This window comes from Xiphophorus hellerii, chromosome 17 (genome assembly GCF_003331165.1).
Source record: "Xiphophorus hellerii strain 12219 chromosome 17, Xiphophorus_hellerii-4.1, whole genome shotgun sequence".
Lineage (NCBI taxonomy): Eukaryota > Metazoa > Chordata > Actinopteri > Cyprinodontiformes > Poeciliidae > Xiphophorus > Xiphophorus hellerii.
The window spans coordinates 5,160,016-5,185,202 of NC_045688.1; the positions used below are offsets into that span (position 1 = coordinate 5,160,016).

Here is a 25,187-nt window from a genome sequence, read left to right on the forward strand (position 1 = left end):
ACTAATGTTCTTGTAGTTAAAAATTATGTAATAATTCGATTATTGTAATTTGTATGTTGTGTCATCAATCCAGTCCTATTGATCCAGACATATGCAATTCAACAAAATAAAAGTCTATTTGAATTGACATTGACTGCATCACATTTATTCCCGGGCTTTTTTCTTTCCCAAAGCAGACAGGTTGAAGATTAAAACAATGCCAAAATCGGGATCCAGACAGTTGGCCAGATTTTCTCAGCTGCCACACTTTCTCTTCTCTGAATTTTGTGAAACTCGTCTTTCTGTGCTTATTGTATTTTTAAAATCTATTTAACGTACATAAATATTTTACATAGTAATTAGTGGTGTGTGTGTGTTCATGCCAAAATTGTTCTCAAGAGACGTCTCAGAGAGAAGGCTTGTTGGTTCTGTGGGTGTCTTTTGTGCAGCAACTCTTGGAAGTTAATGTTTGGCTGTTTGTTTCTGTCAGAGCCTTCCTGTCTGTTTTCTCACAAGGAGCGAGCAGCGGTGGCAGTTCATTACAGAGGGAAAAGGGACTGTGGGTGTTTGGAGTTCAGCGGGGTTTGTTTACGGCTCAGGCCCCTCCTTAACGAGGAGTTCAGCATCTTGCTAATTATGCTGCTGTGGCTAATGAGCCTTTCCGCTGATAGTGGGGAGTGAAATAAAACACTCCTTTTGTTTGGGCTTTTTGCCTGTTTTAATTGGGCTAAATAAAAAAACCTTCCATGTTTGCTCGGCTGCAGTTCACATTCAAGTGTCAGGATGGTATTTCTCTGAAATTGTTGTGTGTATGTGCTGCTATGCTGGTATGGTATTCACTCTTTATTATTCACTCTTAGGTATATATATAATTTAAAAACTTTGTATTTATCACCTGAGATGGAGTAGCTTTCAACAAATATGCAATTTCCCCTTGGGGATCAATAAAGTCTATTCTATTCTATTCTATTCTATTCTATTCTATTCTATTCTATGTTTGCTACCTGTGCGTCTGTGATTGTGCTTTTGGTCTATTGTTTGAGAGGCGCCCCGCTGTTTTCTTTGATGGTCTTCATCCACAGTGCCATTGTTACAGTAGACTACTTTCAACCTCAGGGTAGTTTTTTTTATTCACTTCGTTGTGAAAGACTCTTATAAAAAATTGGTTTGACATCTTTTTTTTTATGCTGAATGTAAAAAAGCTTTAGCTGTTGTTAGACTGACCTGTATGGAGTACTTATAATCGTTGCATTCCTCAATGCAAACCAGAAAAAGATGAGCTTATTACAATCTTTCTCTTTTTTTAGTTCTTAGAAAAAACATCGGAAAATACATAGTTTTTGAACTCTGCTTTAAAATATGCTTTATTTCAGCCACATGTATTCAGACAGGTAGTAAATCTCCTCAACTCTGTTACTACAAAGACAAATAAGCATTACTTAATATTCAGTTCTGCTCTTGTCTATGTGAAAAATACAATTGTAAATTGTTTGCAAAACTCAATTGTGAAAAAAGAAAAGACGAAAATTTAAGCCCTTTCAAAATTTCCAATTCAATTTCCAATTGCAATTTGCTTTGGACATTTTATAGTTATGTTTATTAAAAGATTGTGAAGGAAAAATATATAGGGCATTGTGTGTGGGATATTTTGTGGGCCCTTACGTACCTTATGTGCCCCATTAAGCAACATGGTGCACTCTGCACCAGGTGTTATCAGAAACAGACACCACATCACAGTAGAAGACCCAGCTTGTTTGATACGCAGGAAAGAACCTAATATTGCTACACAACATTAAACTCTTTCATACAGCCTGGCTATGGCTGTATATAGAAAACCATAGGGGATCACAATTTTTATAGAGGCATCTGCTCTCAGCAGCCACTGAAGCACAAATTAATGTTAATTTTTATAAATTGGGGGAAGTTATTAGCATTGGTGGTTTTGTGATTGAAATGAGAAAGTGAAAAATAAAAATGAAATGTACTGAGGCACTACAGGCAGGTTTAAATGGGTGCTTTTTTTAAGGAAAATCCTGATTAGCTGTAAAATATAGACTTTTAGAATGGACTACAACATGGATTGAAAACAGAACAATGATTACTGTCCACATCTACAAAAAAATATTCTTGTTACAGTAACATTTAAAATGCTAAGAATTACATCTGAGTTTTCTCTGGGTTTGATTCTTGATCCCCTCTCCTCCATTGTCGACCTCTGCTTCACAGTTCAGCACAAACCAAATATTTATGAAAATATTTCCATAACATTAACTCTTGGGGTGAGTCTGTATTATTGCATACATTTTTTAATATTATCTGGTCATTTGTCAATGATATCTCCTGCTGCAGAAATGGGTAATGGCACTTTGTGGAAACTCTGCACAAAAGTCAAGGTGAATAGCATATCTTATGTTTGCTTTAGCAGCTTTAATATGAAATACACATGCAGTGTATTTCTGCAGATTAAAATGTAATAATAATATAGGCAGGAATTTCCCTATCACTAGGTCCCAGTGGTGTCAACTACTGCTTTTATATTTTATGTATACATTACATTGTATTGATATGAAAATGAGCCTGACATAAGCTGTATATATTGTCCAGTAGGAGCATGAGATAGGGTTTGGCAAGGGCAGTATATAGTTCAATGGGAGAGGTTAATGTCCATTTGTGTGAGTGTGATAGCACAGCTTGGGTAGATAAGTTCCCAAAGGAGAAGTCGTATTAAAGACTGGAAATGTAGCCAAGCAACAAACGCTTGTCCGTTAATCCTTCTCGCCATCTCACTTGCCTGCTCTGTTTCTTGATCTGTTTCTTTTTTGTTCTGTATGATCTGCTGCGACCATAGTTATTTTTGTTTTTCTTTCATTTTTGCTGCATGGTATCACTCACACACACACACCCACACACACATGCACTGATGCTATCTGTCCAGCTTTGTGTTGCCACTGATTGATTCATTTAATTAGAGATAGATCGAGGGGAAAAGAGGCGAGTGGTAAAAGAAAGAAGGGGAGTAGAAAAGACAAATAAAACAGGATAGGGAGGGTATGGTCACTCTGCTGGATAGGTTGGAGATTGGCTCCATTAATCTTGGTGGACCCACTCCCCCACCCACCCAACCTGCAGTGTCCCTTTTACACTCTCATTTTGTGACTCACTAACAAACAAGCATGCTCCCGGTGTTCACATGCAGCCCCACCCATTTGCAATGAGACAAACTCACCAAAACAGCGGCCAGGTGAGCACCTTTCTGTTGCACTGAAGTAAGCATAGACGAGCCATCTGCCTGCCCAGTCGTGTGCTGCTTCTGTTTCTCTAAGAGTCAGTGAGTGCAGATGAGTTGTTTGTAAGCTGCTTGTTTACTTCATTAGCCAAGACCACATCAGAGCCATAATTACTGAACACATTGGCCCTCTCTTTCCAGCTAAGCATCATTCAGCTCTCTCCCCAGTGTCTCCACACAATAGCCCCTAACCAGCTCTTGTGCATCTGCATGCTAGCCTTGTAATTGCACATTTGTTATTTGCACGTGCATGTGTTTGCCTGTTTTTTGGGTGTTTTTTTGTTTGTTTGTTTTTGTCTGCAAACAGATCTTGTTCCACAGCCAGATGAGGACAGATTGCATTCACTCACTGTCAGCTGCCTGAGAGTTTGCTAGAACGCTGATATGTTCGGCTGCTGATGGCCTGCTAATGATGTTGACCTTTTAAAATTCATATTCGCATGTAGTTGTGTGAGACAGGAGGGAAGAAAGTGGCATGCACGGGCTAATTGTGCATGTACATAGACTTCCACCTCCAATGACTGTAATGACACTGACCTTTTGATTTGTGATGATCTGTGTCGGCGCTGCTTATTTGTGGGGGAGGAGGGCGGTGAAGGTGGGTCGTTTCTTGTTGATTGGCTTCCTGCCTCACCTTCCCCACCACATACACACACACATGTTGTGAAGATGGTAGTGGTGGAGCATTCTTTATTAAGGACTCTCTCTGCTTCCAGTTCCCATCAGCAGACACAGCAATCACAAACACAATACCTGTTAGCTGCATCAGCTGTGCCCTTTGATTAGGACAGAATTTGGGGTGAAAGGCAGGAAGATTCGCAAACAGGCACTGGAAATGCAACCCTCCTCACACTGAGACCACCACTTTATTAATCAGAAACAAACAATTATTTTCATTCAATAATTTAGGCCTAATCTCACTCAAAGAGTAATCCAAGTGTTTACATATTTCCCAGATATTGTGTTTGGAGCCTGAATACTTACTGTCTGTATGAACTGTAGTGTCCAAAGAGTTACTTGATAGTTCTACCACTTGTACAAGTAATAAAGGAATGAGGCATTCTGTTGTGAATGTTACTTTCACCTGCAGCATTTGATATTTATCATTTCACATTTCTATCCTGGTGAAACATAGTTGAGTTCACTGAAACAGCAAGCTGATCCTCCAAAAAATACGCTTGATTCACTTCATTTTGTCACATTACAGCTACAAACTTAATCAAACCAGTGCCAAGCAGGAGAAGTTCAGTGTTTTAGCCAAACAGCACGTGCATCCTCATGGCCTCGGACAATTGCTCCTCAAAACCATCTGACACAAAGCTGAGAAGGAAATTATCAGATTTTTATCTTCCTATTGCAAAATTGACTAGTTTTGGAATTTTGACTTAAGAAATCCTTTGCCATATGAAGAAGTCATGTTTACTACTTTCTACAATCTGGAGAAACGAGGATAAAAAAAAGAGAAGAGACTGGTGAACCTGGTGAACCTGTCAGAAGATTCACCTTCTGACAGGACAAAGACCATAAACATGCAGCTGAAATTACAATGGAGTTGCGGGGTATAATTCCAATGCATAACGCTTTTAAGGGTTTTCATTTCAAAAAGACATTTTCTTTCACTTCCTAGTTATGCACTTCATATACCAAAATAAGTTGGTATATGACATATATTTGTAGATATGAAGTGACAAAATGTCTAAAATTTACATGGGTATGGATATTTTAATAAGGCACTGTTTTTAATCTATTTTTTCCAAATTTGATTAAATGCATCAGAACCTACATTTCACTCTTTTACCAAATGGCCTCAAATCCCGATAAGTTCTCTTTTTATTTATGTCACTCATGTGTGCCTCTATCCTCGCTGCTTAAGGTGGAACTTTCCCTCACCACCCACCTTTCTTGGTTATCTCATACCAAACACATGTACTCCTGAGGCTCAAACCCAGCTGCCCTAGGCCTCCAGCCTGCTTCAGCCAAGGAGATGTTCCATTTTCTCTTAAATGGGGCATAGCTGGGCTTTGTTTGTGGATTTGATGTATTCATACTACTATGTTGTTATATATAATGACTATAAATACACAGAATTGTACGTCACCTTGGCTGGCAGTGCAAGAGAAACAGCCTGAGCAGCTACTGCCAAAGGTATTACAGGTTCACATCATGCATTTCAACCACAGACAGAGTCTCTGTGTAACACGACATAATCTGTCTTTTGACTGAGTTGGTTGGAGGGAAAAAAGTTTAAATGTCAGCTCTATGACAAACATGCCCTTTGGTCTGCAAAAAGGAAGGAAGGTTTTGGCTTTGGGTGCCTGATAAAACTAACAGCTTGAGTTTTTTAAAGCAAGTTAGTGCTCTGAGTTTGAAAATGACATTCTTTTATGTTTGTGTGAGCAGGCGTGTGCGTGCGGGCGTGTGCGTGCAGGCGTGTGCGTGTGTGTGCGTGCGTGTACATGAGTTAATGTACGAGCTACCAGAGGAGCTAATGGAGCACAGAAAAGAACATGCAGCCCTCACAAAATGAATTAACAAAGTATAATATGTCTTTCAGTCTCATGTCAAGTCTCTGGAAGTTTTTATTCACTCACACTAAGCACAGATGGCTTAATTCTGTTCTTGTTGTGCATAATTTATAATAATTGACAAGGAATGGTAAGCATGCTCATCTTTCTTCCACTAGAAAGCAATTATACCATACCAGGTGTAGGGAGAAAAACAAGGAGATTATATGATGATTATTAAGGAGGAACTGGGGTCACTACTGGGATTTAAATGGCAAATCTGAACCCTAGGGTGATTCCCAGGATTACCATATGCAGAAGTGCCATATTTTCACCGTGCATTTGTTTTTGTGTGTGGGTGAAGAAGATGGGATGTGTGTGTGTGTGATATAAAAGCCCATCTGTAATCGCTCAAGTGTGATATTGCTCCTCATCTCTCAATTAGAACACTTGCAATGCTAAAAGCGGTGTTTGGAGTTAAAGAAATCGTGAGCTTTTAAGAGTCAGTTTAGTCCTGCCAGAGACTGGAAGTTTAAAACAGCTTCAGCCCCTTAAGCTTGAAGCGGATCATTTGATGATGTACAAGCACAATAAAATGTAGTTTTAGCTGTTGGATCCAAAAACGGATAATATGAACATAAAAGACATAAAACAATTGGCAATAGATTGGTTGCCAATTGTTTTATGCGTTTCAACCTAAAGTGCAAGTTAAAATGCTATTGATAAGCTTGAACTGGCACACTGATTCAGAAGTTTGAATTTTAAGGTTTAATTATTTTGTTTCCAAATATGAGTTGTGTACCAGGAGGGAGTTGTGAGAACAGCAATAACAATCAAAATCAGTCTTGAATGGTTTTCTACTTTACATATGAATGTAAAGCTAAACTGTTTTGATTTGAGCTTTTTTATACCTGGAAATGTAATACTATAGAACCCTCCAGGTTTTTGGACTGAGGCATTTATTCACAAATAACCCAACTAAAAACATGCAAGATATCTCCTATACAAAACAAGTAATTTTTTTTTTTTGCAAAACATGGCAAAGTTGGTTGGGATAAAAAAATCAACGACAGCAATTTAGCTGAATGGTAGTATTAAAAAACGGAGCCTTATAACTTCCTGATTGTCACACCCTTTTGTTTTAGTATGAAATCCACATAAAATCTGTAGAACAAATCAATTTCACACATACCTTTCAATAGGGCACAATTTTATAATAAATCAGGAACATTGAAGTTGTCAAATTTCATTAATTTGCTCCACTTTATGGCTCTGGGTTGACATTTTGCTTTGGTGGACCATGTAATTGGCACAAAACCAAAAATTCACGCTGGAGAAAAAGACTTAATCGGATGACATTTTAACAAGAAGAGGCACAAAGAAGATGTATATTATTATCCTTGAAGCCAAAGCAGGATGTTTGATTGGAAAGTTTACAGTATCTTGTAGATGTCTGCACACCACTTTTATACACTTCTGTCACAGTACAACCTCAAACTGCAAAGCAAATTAGCAGGATTTTATGTGATTGACCAGCACATAGTAGTGCATAATTGTGGTGTGGAAGAAAAATATAACCTAAATAGAAACGACCTCAAATCAGACCTCAGAGGCTAGTTGGAGAACAGTAGTGAGCAAACACTAATATTGTTAAAGAACAAGGGTTACACCAGACAGGTCAGACATAAAGTTGGGGAGATGATTAAGGCAGGAATTCAATTCAATTGCAATTAATCAGAGAAGCAGTCAGGAGGCGCTGCAGACGTCCACTGTTCATGTGGAAGATTCTGTTGACAAACCTGCAAGAAGTCCTGTTGGAGACTTTAAAAGACTTAATAGTAGGTGGCGTTTCATCTTTCATGAGGATAATGAATATGTAAATAAAGTTATAATGAAATGACTTCACACAAAGCGTATGCTTCTGTTAGAATAAGTCCAAACAATTATCTCATTAATTGAAATTACTCTTAGCTGACTTTGAGCCATTTTACAATGAAGAATCGTGTGGAAAAACTTCCCCAAAAGACTTTTTTTCTGTGACCTTCTCATCAGATAAAATCAAAACTATAATCTGCGGAAGCATTTTGTGTACTATTTCATTGTAGTGTACATCCTCAACAACATACCCTTCAATGTTTATTTCATTAAGGTGGTTTAAGTTATCAGACAGACATCGAGGCTACGTTTTTCTACTTTGCTTGGTAAATAAAGACCTTAATAAACCTTAACATTAGCTCACTTACATGCATGCACATTCAAACGGGGCGTGTGTTGCAGTTGAGTTAGCACAAGCATGAATGCCATCCGGTTTGTGTCAGGGGAGTCTTTGGAGAACGGCTCCACACCGACATTGATGAATGATCTGTCAAGATCATGTCCCACTCCTGCCCACCTCCTCTTTACTCAGGAGAGGGACAATCTTTGTGGGGGGGAGAGGGCAGGGGACAGAGGTTATCTCTGCATGCGCTCCTGATGTGTGGCTGTTTGCTTGCATTGCTGAGTGTGTATTATTTTGGCAACCCTTGGTCGACCATGTGAGTGGCATTGCAGAGGCATTACACGTGTCAGTGGTTTGAGGTCAGGGTGTGGGTGAAGTAGCAGGCAGTGCAGGGTTAAACACTCTGACCTCAGCAAAACCTTGAGGGGCACCCAGCTGTTTTAATGGGAAAAATCCATGATCCGTTTCCGATTCAGACCAGTAAACGTATTACAGGAGCAACACAAAGCTGTCATTGCCATGCTGTTTGTGATCAGGTGGTTTAACTTTGCTTGAATAGGTAAAACAATCATTGTTTTAAACCCTCTTATTTAGAGGATAGTAGATTTAGCCAACTGAATTCAGCAGCAGTAATAACATCCCCGTTCGTTCGTTGCAATAATGACGTTCCCGTTGTTGTGCCTTTTATTTATTCCACCAAAGAAAATCACTACTTTTAACACCAACTCAAGGTGGTTTCTGTGGCGACGGCCATGCATTAGCAGATTTTTCCACTTGGATGCCGTTCGGGATGCTGCCGTGTTGCTGTCATTAAACCACTATTGCGCGGCCTTCATTTCTCAACAGGAGTTTACCACTACAAACTCCAAGATCCATTTGCAGTCTCTAATTTTCTGTGATTCGCTGTGTGTTTATGTTGTAATGATGTGAAAGAGTAGCTCCAAACTGCAACCAAGCACAGTTGCAGAGTAATACCAGAAAATACCGGAAAGTGGAATTAAATAAGATCTATGTTTGTTTGTTTTTCTTTTCACATGAATCAGCTGCATGTTGACCTTTAAGCTTGAGACATTAGAACGGAGGAGGAGAGATGAAAAAGCCTCCACAAAACCTTCTATATAACAGTCAAATAAGACAGAGGAGATGTAAGCGAGGTTGCTTTCTCCAGCACTCTTTCGTTCTCCTTCTAAACCCTCCCTTTCTCAATCTGTCCCTTGATTACTTTTTAATGATTGCTGCAGCCTAAGACGAATGGCTGTGTTAAATGAGCAAATTAGACAAGGGAGCTGAGTGCAGGAGCATTTGTTAGAGCAGGAGTAATGGATCGGGTAGCCATTGTTTACTCTTCTCCATTCACCAACCGGGTCCGCTATTGTGTTCTGCAGGCCCAACACAGTGACATGAGTACTGCAGGACAGTGTTATAAATTATGTTGCACATAAACTTTTTTGACCACACCATAGGAATCCAATAATAGGATCGCATTTTCCTTTTACTTTCGCATGTTTTTATTGATTTTTGCATTTTTCATTATGTCTGAAAATGTAGAAGCATATCTTGGAAAAGCTAGGTTGCATTTAATTGCACATCTGTGTTAATTCATTATAGTTTACGACATCAGAAATGTCTTACGAATTTGTCTGGTCTGACACAAACAGTACTTCTTGTTTGTCTGCTGATCTTCTGCATTGATTTTTACTGTAGTACAAAAGGTTGTTTCTGTGAATTAATTTAAGGATTTCACTGTAATTTGAAAATTATTTTTTTGTTTTTATATAGTGTAAAATCCAAGGTGGGATTTTTGATATGATTTTTCAATAATGTGAAACAGGTGTGATAAACAAGTAATCTTTGTTATGGTCCTCTTAAGGCATCATGAGTATGGCAATGTTATTATCAATATCATATAGATTTTAGGCCTTTAATAATGGCATGCTGATTTATTGTTACAAGAATAAACCAAAAGTGTTGTTTATATACCTTAAACCTGAGATTATGATATAATATCATTCTTTCCACTAATGCATGTTTGTACCATGATGACTTTTGATCAGTGCACAGAAAACAGGTGTTCCCTCTTCTCGTAAGCTGTTGGTTGCACTCTATCTCTTCATTAATTACATTTATGCATATTTTGCTCTTTATAGGGCTGACTTTTGAATTCTATTCAGATTTCTTTTTGGAGGTTAGTTATCACATTTCTGCGACAGAATGTGATTACTGCCTACCAACTTTTGTGTGGGGAGTGGGGGCTGTGTTGTTGCTGCCACATTAACTACCCTAACAGCGAGCTCCCCTGCAGGGTCTGTGTAATTCTTCCCACCCTGGCAGGCTGACAGGGAGTCAGGCATGGACAGTAAAGGCAGCTCCCCTGGCAGAGACGAGGCCATGGTTAGTACTCCGTGGATATGGGCACTGCTATGGATCATTACATTCCTCAGTGGAGCAGCTGCTGTTTGTGTGTACGTGCAGACTTCTCTACTTGTGACAAAATGAATGAAGGAGAAACTGAAGGCAAGAAAGGCCATTAATATTAATATTATTTTGTCCCATCAGGGTACCGTTTTTTTTATTTTTGGACAGTTAGTTCAGTTTAAGATGCACCCACAGTTTTATGAGCCACTTAATTTGTGTAAATCCTATTAATACAGCAATTAGAGATGATCGATCTGTTGACCAGCGATTAGAACTGGACACGTTTGCATTGAACGTCTCTGATTGATCAAACAATGAAAAATCGTGTTTGTTTTCTGATTATTAGATACAGCAAAACAATTAACTTCTGTAATTTTCTTTCTCTAACACAACACCTAGTAGCATTTTAGTTTGAATTATAATTTTATACCTTTATGAAGGGTGTTTTTAACTTTTTAATGTCTTGTGGTCTTTATAGAAGTAAAGTTATCGACAGGCCTGACATCAGAAATAACCTTGAAATTGGTCCTGTCTCCGGAAAAAAAAAAATAAAAAAAATTGACCTCCAAAATTTTTGAAAATGATTTATATTTTAATGTTAATATATTTTTTTCATTCCTTGCATTTCACATTTGGAAATAAATGTTGACTGGTTTACGTCACGTTTACATTTACAGCTAGATTTTATTTATGCATGTTTTAGCTGACATCACTAAAAGTCAGACTTTTTACTGTCTTTGTGCTGAAGGCCATTTCCATTTAATTAACCTTTGACAAAACAATAAAGGTTTTCATTTTCTAAACAAACAGTGGAAGTCCACATTAAATTCTCGTAGCCTGAGTAGTGAGCTGAATAAAAATTGTGTTTATTTGTAGAGAGAGAGATGGCCGCTCTGCTATTACAGCAACTGCCATTTGCAGAGTGGGCTACTGCTGATCTCCACAATTATAGTGAGTAATTATTATTATTAGAGATGTAAGATAGATTGGTTAAGTGGCAAACTGGAAGATTCTGACTTGTTATCTTATTTGCCAGCGTTTGAGTTGCTCAGAGGTGTGTGATTTGAAAAGTTTGCCCTCTCTCTGTGTTTACATGAATGTGTCTGGGGATATGAAGCTGCTTTCCTGTTCCTGGGCCAGCTATTAGTCACGCAGGAGTGGCTAATCTGTAATGGCTGCTGTCACAGCTCTGCTGTGGCTCCTGGTGATGGGTGCGTCGTGACAGACGTGCACACACGCACACATCACGACGAGCCTCCAAAAACACATGGCACAAAAGTTCAAAACTAACAGATATGTGCACACACACCGATTCGCTTACCCACAAAGAATCATCCATTCGTCTAGTAGCATTAGGACTTCTGACAAATTCTCCAGCACGAGTCATCATTCTGGCCGCTGGTGACATGTTTAGAAGTTGAAAACCTGTTGTTACATTGCACAGCAGACTTGATCTGACCCGACACTACCAGAAAATATAGTCCATCTTTTCTCTCTGTATGTAGTAGTTTGTTGATCTGTCTTCAAAAGTTGTTCTGACACAGTCCTGAGAGTTCTGGAAAAGTGAGAAATGTGTTTTTCAGGTGCGGAACAGAATGTAGAAAGGAAACGGGGAAGAGGAAAATACTTCATATCCTTGTTTTGTGGATCATTGTGTGCAGGATAAATATCTCTACCATCCAGATCACGTGGCGGATAAAGTCGAAGAGTAAATTGTATGGATAACAATTTTGTGCTTCAATGTTGGGTGCAAATTGTAAAATAAGCTTATGGGAAAGTTAATGAAAATCCTCCATTACTACGGATGCCATGATTTTCAAAGAACCTGAAACAAATCAGTGTTAGCCCTGCCCGTAACCCCACCCCTTTTCACTGCAGGAAAAGAAATTATGAAATAATTAAGTACACATTTAATTAATTACCTGCATTGGCAATTAAACATTTATATTTTAATGATTTGAAAACATATTTATTAAATTAAATGTCTATTAAATAAATTTAAGCATATAATTAAACACCTGTTTATTTCATGGTACATTAATTTAATGATTTATGTATTTTAGCCCTTTTGCCCATCCACAATTTGTAACCTAGCTCTTATTAGCTTTTTGACATGTTTTATTCCCTCAGATGTCTTTGTTCACTTAAACAGTATCAGCTGCTCTTGTCCACATTGTCTGGAATTATGTTATTTTGTAAATATTGTAAGCTTGGTGTTCCTCTGAAATCCAGATTCTGACCAAACCCTCAATAATGTTAATTAAAGGAAGCATCTGTGCTGTTACTTCAGCAACGTACCTGTATGATGACCTTCTCTGCTCATCTTTTCTGTGTCTCCCAGCCATAAAAATAAAGAAGCAAAAACAAACTCAGTTTAATGTTAGTTTTGATGGTTCAGACCATCAAAACTAACATGAACTTCACACACATACATGCAAACATGCAGTTTATTCTACCATTTATTCTTTCATACACCCATTCTGTAATCCATTTATCCAGTTGGTGTTTTCTTTCCAGATATAAAACCTGGCCTCTGTAAATATTTGCTAGATTGTCATATTATTTTCTCCCAGCATTGTAAAAAACTGCCAAATTTTTAAACAGGAATCTGATAATATGACTCTGCAAAAGTACGGCATTTTGAATTGACAAATGTGTTGCTTCAATGTCTAAAGGAAAAGCAACAAAATGACAACCTGCAAGCTAATGCTCCTTTGCCTCTCTCTTTTCATTTAGAGCACTGTGGTTGTGGAAAAGTCCATCCAGGACCTCATGAACCTGATGCAGGATCTGAGTGCGTACTCCAACCAGTTCCTGGAGATGGTCTGTGACAAGCTCAAAGAATACAAGGAAATCTGCAACACAGCCTATAGGTAAAAAAAAAAGAAAGAAAAGGAAGGAAAAAATTTAGCTGTGAAGTGCTCTCTTTATGTTCTCCTTTGGGACCAACAAGCACCTTTACAGGTAAAGAAAAGCCAGGAGATATGGTGAACAAAAGGAGTGATAAACTGCTGAGGACATGCAAGAAAGAACTTGCTGGGAACCCATCTGGTCTGGGTCACAGGTCATTCTCTTCGGGGCCCCTAAGCAATAAAGCCAAAACCTGCAGAGTGTCTAAGTAGTATTTTCAATGGCCAGGGTTTGATGTAGAGTGTGAGTTTTATTGCAAACCTATTTAAACCCTTGAACCTTTTCACACATATTTCACAGGATTTTTTTTAATGATAGACAAGTGTTTTAACATAAAACAAAAAAATGTGAACAATTTGGGAGGCAATTTAATTGAGTGGAAACGCTTTTACAATTAAAGCTGAAACTTGTTTTGGGGAATGTCTCTCCCATATTTGGAAGGTTTACTATAAGAAGATTTAGAGAAGTTTGAGGGCTATAAGTCTAAATTTCTTTATTCTACTATTTTAAGTTTGAGTTTTTCTGGATTCATGTGTTTGTCTTCAGGGGTATAGTCCAGTGTGAGGAAAAACTAACCATCAGTGCTTCCTGGGCTAAAGATGAGGACATCAGTCGTCTCCTCCAGTCTCTTCCAAACTGGACAAATATGGCGCAACCCAGACAGACAAGACAGAAGAGGGAAGATGAAGAGGATTTTACACGGTATGCACTGAACACAATCAGGCGTAAAGAAGTTATTAGGACTCATCTACCGTTACAACCACACTTTTAGGAATGTTATTTAAACATTATTAAACCTCTATTTTGCTTTTAATCAAAAATAATACCCATAAAAGAAGTCATGATTGCTCTTTTAAGCACCTTGGATCTGAAGGGAGTGAAGAAGAATAAAAAAATACAAAAAAAATAAAAAACTGAAAAGGAGTTTGAGTCTAATCAAAATAGCCTTTGAATGTGCACCTCTGCAGGGAACAGTGAGGCTCGATGAAGTGGAATGGTAAAGTAAATAAATAAATTGGTTATATGGCAGAGAAAGTCAGCCTGTTGAGTGCTTTCTGCTTCCGTCTCTTACGCTTGCTTTTTTTAGACCCAAACATACAGAGCAGCTCAGAGATGGAAAAGGAAAGAGGACCATCAGGGTGTTTGATTTGAAATGCTTTCATTGCTGTGAAATGGTGGATTAACCCCTGTCAGCCAGTGCTTTACTAAAGCTCAGTTAATAAGCTAAATACGCCTCAGTGTTAGTCAATATATTCTGTCTTTTTTTTTTAATTTGTCGTTTGAAGGATCTTAAATTTGTGGGCATCCTGGTGGCCTTGGAGGCCAGTCCATATGTCTATGAGTTTGTGGTACCATTATTCTCTAATATTATCAGTCCTTTCCATCTGTCTTTTCTGTTTTTAATCATCCTTCTACCACAAGTGATTTTAAATTAAGTCCATCTTTGTTTGCATCACTTCATATGTCTTATTTGCATTCTCTTCTAAATGCTCTCGTTTTTATTTCCCCTCCCAACAATTCATAATCTCAAAATACCTTTTTTTTAATTTTGATATATTGCCATTCTACACTCAGGCTTCCAACTACTTACTCATGCACTACCGTGTTTTGCTTATTCTTGTGAATTACCTTAAAGGTCAAGGCAATAATTCACTCCTACATTCCTAATCAAATCGACTTCATATTGTCAGAAATCTTACTGTTACACGATTATGTATGTTTGCTTTTATTCAGTAACTCCTCATGTCTTTCCCTTAATAAATCTGCTTCTTTTAAAACATTTTTACTAGAATTAAATATACATTTATCCAGAGAATACAATGTTGATACTAACTTTGACCATATCATCACATATCTGCTTTTAAAGCAGGTATTTTTTGGGAATAACACGGAAAGGTTTTCCATGCACCTCATGCGCCTCAAACTTTCTTGCGATCACATTGCAAAATTATAATGGATTTTCTGAGAATGTTATGGTAGAGCAACACAATATATTTATGAATAATTGTGTGAGGAACCATTTTTTTTCTTTTTCAGCGCTGCTTTTGCTAAGGAGTCAGAGGTTCTGACGGGGAACCTGGGAGATAAATTAATCCCCCAAAACGAGATCCTGCGAGATGTCAGCGACCTCAAGGCTCTGGCTAACCTTCATGAGAGCATGGAGTGGCTCGCTGGTCGCCTGAGGTCTTTCTTCACCAATCTGCCTCAGATGTCCAGTGAGTACACCTATTAGCAGTTAAACCAGAATCTGTTGACAAACTTAAATTATGCACCGAGTCTATTATGTACAAAACCAACTCAAACATATGCAACACTTTCCCCGCGTATGTCTGGCACAATAACGCCAACACAGACATCTGTTGTTGTTTATTCCTTCTGCAGCAAACCCAGTATTGTTTTGAGTTTGACTTATTAAATGCAAACAGTCTCTTACTTTACTTTCCCCTTTGACTCCTTATATGCTTTGTACGGTAAATGGCAGCAGTTAAACTGCCATAACATGCAGTTTAACTGAGGTTTAGCATTAGATTTATGCACTATTTTATAGGTTTCAGAATGATATTGTCAGATTACAGGACCTGTGTGTGAATAAAGTTTTTTCCCATCTGTGCATGCATTAAGTCTGTTGCAACACCTCTCACCCTTTCCTCATTATGTTCTCGTTGGTATGTATGAAAAACACTCATTACCTTCTTCACTGGAGTTGTCAAAGAGCCCTCTAACCACACGTATATGCACGCAAACTCCTACTATGCTTGGTTCTTCTTGTCTTCGATTGTATCACCTAATCAGGACTCATACATTCGCTCAGAACTGAGTCATCACCTACCATATTATTAATGTCGCTCTATCTCTCCTTCTGAATTCCTCAACGTGCAACATTTATGTCCCCTTGTCCATCACTTGTACTTAGATTTTGTTGTCATTATTAATCTAAGAGTATTTTTTACCTTGAACTTTGTTGAATATTTTAAAAATGTACCCTGTTTGGTAAATAACAAACTCTGATCAGCGTTTGCAATCTTTAGAACTGCTGAACCCTATTCAGACACAAGATTCATAACAGTTTTGGCTTTCTCTTATCTATGAGATGAATGGAACCAACTAAATATGCCACATTTTTACACAAGTAAAATAAACACTTATTATTTTACTTTGAGGATTTGATTGCACATTTGTTATTAAAAATGTGGAAAACTTCATTTTCTTCTGTAAGGAAATAATACATTTACTATATAAGGACTTTGGGAATTAAATGCTGCCAATATGGCTTACTGTCCAGGGTGGTTGGTGGGAGTAAATAAAAATTGGGGGAGGGGGATTTTTAAAATTGATCATTTTTGACAAATAAAAATTTATATAATAATAAAATAAGACACCCAATTGCACTCTTACTGTACCTCTGTTGTTTATTTACATGTTCAGTCAATGGAATTGGAAATCTAGAAATGAAGGAAAACAATTCTGTACAGCACATAAACTTGCTATGTGATCAGTAGGTAATGATTTAGTGCTAAATTAAGGGTTATTTTCTGTGCTTTTATTCAGTCAGTACTGCTTTTGAACATCTCTAGTTCAAAGTTGAACTTATTTAGGTCAGTCAGAACTCAGCATTTCTCTTTTCTTGGATTATTTAAAACACAGTTTGAGATTTCTGAAACTTTTATTCTAATTTGGAAAACACACAAGAAAGAGCATTACAAATGCATTCTTGGCTTTGTACAAGTTTAGATTGATTTTTCCACTTGACTCACGCTGCTTTTATATTATGTTTCTAATGAATTACATTGGGAAAAGCTGAATTAGCTTTGTTGTGGAAATGGCTGAATGCTTGGCTGAGTGTGGGGCAGCAGAAAGGGGCAGCACTATTTATTTAAAGACAGCAAATGTGTGCTTGTAATTCTTAATTATTTCTTTGCTGTGAAAGGGCCGTAAAAAGTAGAGAATGGTTTGTTTTTCTACTTAGCAGGTAGAAACCCCCTTCATAAAAATAAGCCTTAGGAGAGATATAAGGTTCTCTATCATTGAAGAAGGTGTATTTCTAAACCTAAAAAGGCTAACTAGATCTTCTCAACTTGTTACTGCAAATCAGTGCCTTTTCTGTATCGCTTTGATACTAATTTGAATTGGTGCTCAAACTAATTTAGATCTGAGATCCAGCCCTAATCCCACCTTTCTCCCAAAAAATGTGACAATGTTTTGGATAGAGATTTCTCTCTAAAATATTTACCTTTGACTCAAATTACTCTGTAGTCCAAGTTATAAATCAGCATTTTTGAATTGATGACAGTTGATCTAAAAGAGAGAAATGTCGATAACCACTTAAAAATCACAATGAGTAATACCTGGAGGAGGATGGGCTGCTGACCTATCTGTGATCTGCTCCTGTAGCTAAGATAAGAACATGTCTGCAAGGGGCACTGACTAGATTGCAAAGAAATGGTGTCTAAAAAAATCCTCATCTGATAAGACTGCAGATGGTTGTCAGAATTTGGCTTCAGCAGCAAAAATCCTTAGTATCAACCTGCCATGTGCTAACAGACCAGGCTGTCCATAGCGACAGGGGAGTGAAGCTTCTTGGCACTCTCTTAATGCTTTTTAACACTAATTTATGCATCCCCTCATCATGCAAGAGTTAGTAATTTTCAGATATACTGACTCAGAATGGCTTTTACCCAAATCATCATCCTATTTTATTATAAAAATTGTTTGGTTTTTCTTAAGAGTGCTCAACTTTGTAGTGAACGGGTTACACTATATGTGAAAACTTTTTGGGGTTCACTGCCATATCTAGGTGTGCAGTCAGAGAGAGTGGTAAATTATGCACCTTTCTGAGAGGAATAAAGAGACCTTCAACCTTTATCAGCCTTTTGTCACAACTCTCTGGCTTCAGACTTCTGATTGCTCATTGAACTCGTGCTATTTTGCCACTCCATATCGCAACTTTTCTTCTAAAAATGAAATAATTAAATATAAAATATTCTTATTTGGGTTTGACTTTGTCACCACCGTATCTCTCTCTCTGTGCACTTCCTCTCCCTCTCGCCCTGAAGGCAGCTTTCTTCGTCTTCTCACAGATAAGAATTCAATAAAAGTGCGGGAAAGGGACGTGACATAATTATCATTAATTCCTGCGGGTGGCACTAATGGGAAGGATAGGGCAGTAACTTATCATGCTGGGACAGCCTCCTTATTGTTCATTATTTAGTGTTTGGTGAGCTGATGGCGGACTACATGTGCGTGGGTTTGCTTGGATGATGTGTGCTTGTGTGTGTACACAGCCGTGCACTGTGCGAGATGGGACAAGGCTATGGCAGGGGAAAAAAGTGCCCACCTTATCTCATCCTCCAACCCGCCACCCCCGCATAGCTCACGTCTATTTCTCTCCAAATTGGATTTTATATTACAAAAGCAGTCAGGTATGAACAAGTCATTTTCCTCTTCTCTCCTTGTTTTGCCGTTTTCTTTCTTCCCAAATCTCCACTTCTTTTGCTTCATTCTTTTCTCATTCCTTTTATTTTCTTTTCCTCCCTCCATTTGCCACATTCTCCAGTAGAAGACATTTCTTGTTTTTACTCAAAATTAAAGTTTTTTTTTTCTTTTCTTGAATATCAAAAGAATTTTTATAGCTTCAACTTTCTCACTGATGAATCAGTTTTTGTATGTGCACATGCAAATTGAAATATCTTTTTAATTGAATTTTCTCTCTGAGATTGTTACAGATGTCTTGAAAGCAAAGAGCCTGCATGTGTGTGCTAGGTACTGATGTGTGCAGGGATGTTGGTGATTATCTGGTGGGCAGTAGGAAAGGATCTGATCATCTGTCTGGTTATAGTACTGGTTACCTCTGCTCTCACAATATTTATTCAAGAGTACAAAGGCTTGGAAGGCAGCATCACCATGGCAGCCATCTCTGTTGCAGTATTATTATTCAGATTGTGTAAAATTACAACAGCAAGCTTAGTTATTAAACACTTTTCACAATTAACAATTCAGTAAGTGTGGTCTCCTTTACCTGATACCCCTACATATGATCCAAGGCAACCTAGTGCCTTCAGAAGTCACTTAAAAAGTAAACAAAATGCAACTTATTCTCAGTCTTATATAGTCTTATCTTAGTTTCGGCCTCTCTAGTCTCAGCATAAGTTCAGGGGTTCTGTTAAGACTTCTCATGTTTGTTAGAGAATATCAGTGAACAGGTCAAGGGTGAAGTAACGCAGGAAGTCTAAAGCAGGGTTAGGTTGGATACCACACAAAGCACTTTTTAGTCCATCCTCTGAAAATAGAGAGAGTAGTGTAAAACTGCAAACCTACTCAGACATGACTGCCTAGCCATGGTAAGCCTGGAGTACCTACAGAGATCCACAACTCAGGTAGGACATGGTTTAGATACTACAGTGATTAGTTATTCACTCCACATTTGACTTTTATGAAAAAACTACAAGAAAGCCATTGTTCAGGCAATGCCTTGAGAAGTTAACCCATGAAAAGAAGGTGCTCTGGTCAGATGAGACCACTGTTTGATTCAGTGTTTTGGCTCATATGCATTGGTGAAATCCCAACACTCCATATCAACCTGAAAACCCATCCCAATTGTGAAATTGGATGAAGAGAGTGCCATGTTGTGGTTACTATGTTATTGATCAGAAGTGAGGACACGCAATCTGAGTTGACAAGAAGATGGATGGAGCTACTTAGAAGGGTATCATGGAAGAAAATGTCTTAAAGGCTGTAAAAGACTGTGCTTCACCTTCTAGTAGAACAAGGATGCTAAACATACAGTCAGATCTGCAGTGAAACGTTTCATAACAAAGGGTCAGTATTTGTTAGAATTTTCCAGTTATTTCCAAACCTCAGAAGACATCCTATCTGAGACTCAGTTGTTTTGCAAAGAAGAATGGCTTAACAATTCACATTGTAAATGTGTAAAACTGGTAGAGACAACAGGTTGTTCTACAAAGTCTTGCCTTAGGTTGGGCAGGATAGAAATACAAACTATAATTCTCAGATTTTTATTAGTAATTTATTTAAGCAATACATCCATTTTTTTCTTTGTCACAATTTTGCCCTGGTTCCTAATAAAATATGTAGACACAATTTAGTTTGTGTCATGAAAAATGTGGTATGAAGACTTTATCAAGGCATTTTTTGTTCTATATGTTTGAATTGAAGACCTCTTGCCCGACAACAATTTCTAAACATGTGGGCAGAGAAACAAACCTTCAGCTTAGTCTTCTGGGTTTCATCCATGTGGCATTGTAGTTTCCTCACAGCAAGATGTTCTCTTAGGAATAACTCATCTCACCCACAGCAAGTCCATTGCTTTCTCCTTTAGCTGTGTTCTTCCTCTGACTTTACTTGACAGGGAAGTTAATTAAGATGTTGTTCTATTAAGTGCAGCGGCCAGGAAGACTAGTTAAAGTTGGAGATGATGGTCTTGTATGTATATCGTCAATTCTTTTTCTTTGTTCACTCAGTAGCTTTCAATTCATTCCTGTTTTACGAGAATCATTCTGTATTACAAATCATCTAGACTAATTGCAGATTTCTATTCGTCTGCTGTTTTGTTTCCCTGGAGAGAAATTCATAGTTTAGTTGCAGATGTTCTTCACCCACCAGAGGCAGCAAAATAAATAATGTCTTCCATTATTTCTAAGCCAGTCGTTCAGAAATCATTCATCACTAAACCCCTGCAAGACGTTGTCTCCTGTTTTTTCCGAGTGTGTGTGTCATGATTCTTGTGGAGTGTGTCCTGTACTTTTCCATTTTTATACATCTCCAATCTTCTTGCCTGGTTGTTTTTGTTATTCTCAAGATGATGTGTTCTGTAACACCTTTCTGTAAGGCAGGACAGGGAGAGTAAAATTAGGTGTATAGCATTACATGTCCCTTTCTGCTTGCATGCTGTGTGAAGATTCTGTGGCTGATCTCCTTCTTTAATGTCTCCCACCCTCATCTACTGCAGATGGTGAGCAACAGACGTTTGCCTTAGATGAAATTCAAAAATAATTGGATAAACGCAGAGCACAAACACACTCACGCATATGCGTGCCGCTGGGATGCGTGAAAAGACACGGATATGCACATACATATTCTCATGTTCAACCACGCAGATAAAAACAAGTCATAACTAACTAAGATCGTTTGCAATTTGGTTATAGGGAACTCAATAAGCAGAAAAGTTGTCAGTCAGGACCAATGAGTCGTCTCTTTTTGCCCGTCTGTCCCCGACTCTAATGGTGCCCCTCATGCTGTGACACCTCCCTCGCATCATCAAAGCGGCATAGGCCTGCAGCAGTAGGAAACGGAGTGTTTTTTTTAAAATGTGTGTGTGTGTTTGTGCTGGTGCATTTCATGGACACCCCCTGGAGAGACCTCCAGCTGTGTGTGCCACAGTAATCCCTTTTTTTCCTCTGTCAGAGTGACTGATTGTAATGCACACGAGAGGAAACGGGCCTTCAAGTCACTTTCATGCATATACCCATGTGCATATACATTGACACTTTGTAGGGGAAAAACAGCCCCAGGACCAGAGCTTGTTACTCATGTCCTTTCCAACAGATACAACCACAAGCCAAGAGAGGAAATAAGATACACTGAGCCCTGAAGAGTTCACAGTGTTGTTTCCTTTACATGTTTCTGTAACATGTTATTTAATCCCAAAATGAAAAATGCAACCTTTTTATGTAGCCGTCCTAGTGGTAACCTAAGAAAACAAATGGCAAATAACCACTGCATCCTTTATTTGCCTCTAACGGATGCAGTGGTGGTAAAAAGCTTGTTTATATCCTCTCCCTTGGTGGGATGGTGGAGCTTTATGGATGCATTTGAGCTGTTCTTTTTGCAGGGTTCAATGATAATACAGAAAACATCCAGATGGACTTTTAAAAACAGCAGAGAATCAAGACTACATGCACTCAGTTATTTCATATGTTCAAAATAAATCTGTGCAAAATAACCCTCACCAACTTTTAGATGATGATTTGGTTGCATATTTAGCCAGTCTCCATGAAAGAAGTGATTGAACTTTTTTAAATATGTTGGTTTTCAGTCAAAGATTTGACTTTTCTGCATATTGCAGAGATTGTCATACTACCTAATCAGTTTTATAACCAGGTTTGATGTGTGTTTGAGATCTTTGTCTTGATGAAAAACCCCCGGTGTGTCCAAGTTCAGCCAACAGCTGTTGCATTGAGGTGAAGTTGTAGAATTTGGAGGCAGTCCCTCATCATTATTTTTTCAACATTGTACTTCCTGTAGCAACGCACCCCCACAGGATGTTTGAAAGGCTCACCTTGACTACTCCAAACATGCTTCCTCTCACTGTGCTACGTAGCTCATGGGGTCGGGACACAGAGATGCTAGCAAATACGGTTTTCCAAGTCTTAAGTCTTTGAGGGGGAAGTCCAAGTCAACTCTTTAGGGCACAAGTCTAAGTCAAGTCTAAAGTCTTATTTTTGCCACTCTAGTCAGTCTCCAGCTTGTCTTGGTGTTATTGTTGCACCCTGAAAATTGTTCAAATTCATAATTAAAAGCCCAGAATGTTGAGATGCATTCTGGTGTTTAGTGCATGTAAACATATTACAAGCATTGTAACATTACCTGTCAGTAGACGAGAATGATCTAATGTACGAAAAATATATACATCCACTGGAATAATATATCTAATTTAGGATCCGTGCAGAAACAAAACAGATAAGTACCAGAGGACAGCAGAGGGATGGACTCATGTAATTTCTTTTCTCTCCATCGTCGGCTGGATTTTATATGTTTAAAGAAACCAGAAGCTTGTCTACATTCAGTTAGATTTTGACACAAAGTGTTTCACTGCCTCTACCTGCAGCAAGTAGTCAAATGAGTCTGACACTGCACCATTGTGTCCTCCCACACACGCATTATCAGGTTTACTCAAGGAGACTGTTAATTAGCATGTCAGCTTACACATACAGTTCATACATACGTTGAATACATTTGTGCACACAGGCCGACACATAACAAACATGCAAGGTTTTAATGAGAAACAGTATTTCCTGCTTTTTATCTCTCTTTGTCAGATGCACAAACTGTAAGAGCAGCTGTCACCAGTTTGTCACTCACAATGCTGGCTGTGTTTGCTTTGTTGATTGGAAAGGCAGAGCATACGCTTCGCTGCTGTTTTCTCAAGGCCATTGGTTTCTTATCTTGCAAAGATTCATTTAAAGTAACTGCAGTATGGGCAGTAAAACATATTGAGCACATGCAAATTATGATTTGACATTCTTGGGGTTGCACTCACTAACCCTAAGCAGTGGAATAGTGGACATAATCTTTGAAAATGGAAATCCTGTCATATAAAAGGACAGGAACAGTTTATTTGGTTTGTTATTTGGTTTATCCTGAGCTTAATGCTATTGTAAAAATATTCATCTCTTTGTTCACTATTATACAGACATTATATTTAATAGTAGTGCATAGGATGTCTTGATATCCAAGAACAGTACCATTCCAGCATTGCCTTATATCACTTTTGATACTGTAGTGTACACACCATATAACCCAGGCTTTTGAATTAATTAATTTTAATATATTGAAAAATCCCACTGCTTGAGTTCCATGACTCTCATTCGCCATATGTGAACCATTACTACAAAAGCAATGCAACTGTGACTCAAATATAGATAAAAAATGCTAGGTTGTCTCCACTGATGTTGATTCACTCACCTCGGCATACTGGATGCTTGAAGCTCAAAGTAAAACTCACAGCTTGCCCTACTGTATGGGATAATTTAGGAAATATTTGTTTTAACACTTGAAAACAGTAATTAAGCATCAAAATTTTATTCTAGCCCCACCCAGTTTTTTAAATTTTATTTCAGTTTTTTTAATGAAATGTTCTAATTGAAATGAATTTATATCTGTCACAGTTGATACAGAATGGCACATTATTGTAGGCTTTTAATAGTTTACCACTATTCCTGGCTTAGTCATACATACGTGCAGGGTGTGGGTGTGTGTGTGTGTGTTGATTTGTACCAGCTTGCATTCATCTGTGACCTTCGGAAGGGCAGAAAGAATAAGTAGGGAGGTGGCTTTGGCACATCGATCCTGGACCCCTGTATTCTCCTGCTCAACAGTCACTTTCTGTTCACATACACACACACGCTCATGCCCACACATTGCTTACACATCCACGCACGCCTCATTGGCCAAATAGACTTACATATGAGTGACGGGGCCAGTTTCTCTCCTTTCCCTCCTCTTGTTAATTTATGGCCATTGATCTACCCTGAGCTGAATTTATGCTCATCATGCTCTCAGACTCTTTCTCACGTTCACACAAGCACAATCGGCTCTTTTGTGTCGCTTACAATGCCGTACAGTGACACATGCTCCTGCTGCCTCAGCACAAGTTGTGTGAAGAAAGTATGGGAACCTGAAGAAGGACTCAGCAAATGTGTGAAGTTGAACTAAAGGTGCTGCTACAGTTGTGGAAATGAGCTGGGGTCATTTACGTTTATGCTATGATATCCCAGTGAAGTGCGTGTTACATTAAAGGTTTTCACAGTAAAAAATAAACCTGTTTTTTTTTTTTCTGGGAAAAAGCCTAAGCAATATTCAGGAAGTCTGATGTCTTGTATCTTGTTTGCTTGTACTCAGGTGCCTGTCCATCCACTGCAGACAGCCAGGTGCTTGGTGAGAGCGAACGTAGCAGGGAGCAGATTCTCCAGACTCTGAGCGATTTGTCTCGGGGCTTCCAGGATATCGCTAATCGTTGTCTGCTGGTGTTACACCTGGAGGTCAGGTAAGAAAACAAAACTGAGGAATTTGAAACTGTTTTACAATGTTGTTGCCTTGTCATTTCAGTCAAAAGTTCCTATATATTTGTGCCATATTA

At 38.3% G+C, this 25,187-nt stretch overlaps 1 protein-coding gene across 1 annotated transcript in view; it reads left to right on the forward strand.

Annotated features, from left to right (window-relative positions):
* Window positions 1–25,187, forward strand: part of exoc4 (exocyst complex component 4) — a 121,832-nt gene that overhangs the window by 81,581 nt on the left and 15,064 nt on the right. Inside the window, exons 14-17 of the mRNA XM_032589445.1 lie at window positions 13,139–13,275; window positions 13,859–14,014; window positions 15,350–15,528; window positions 24,950–25,094. Coding sequence (XP_032445336.1) covers window positions 13,139–13,275; window positions 13,859–14,014; window positions 15,350–15,528; window positions 24,950–25,094 — 617 coding nt within the window. The remainder of the gene's footprint in view (window positions 1–13,138; window positions 13,276–13,858; window positions 14,015–15,349; window positions 15,529–24,949; window positions 25,095–25,187) is intronic.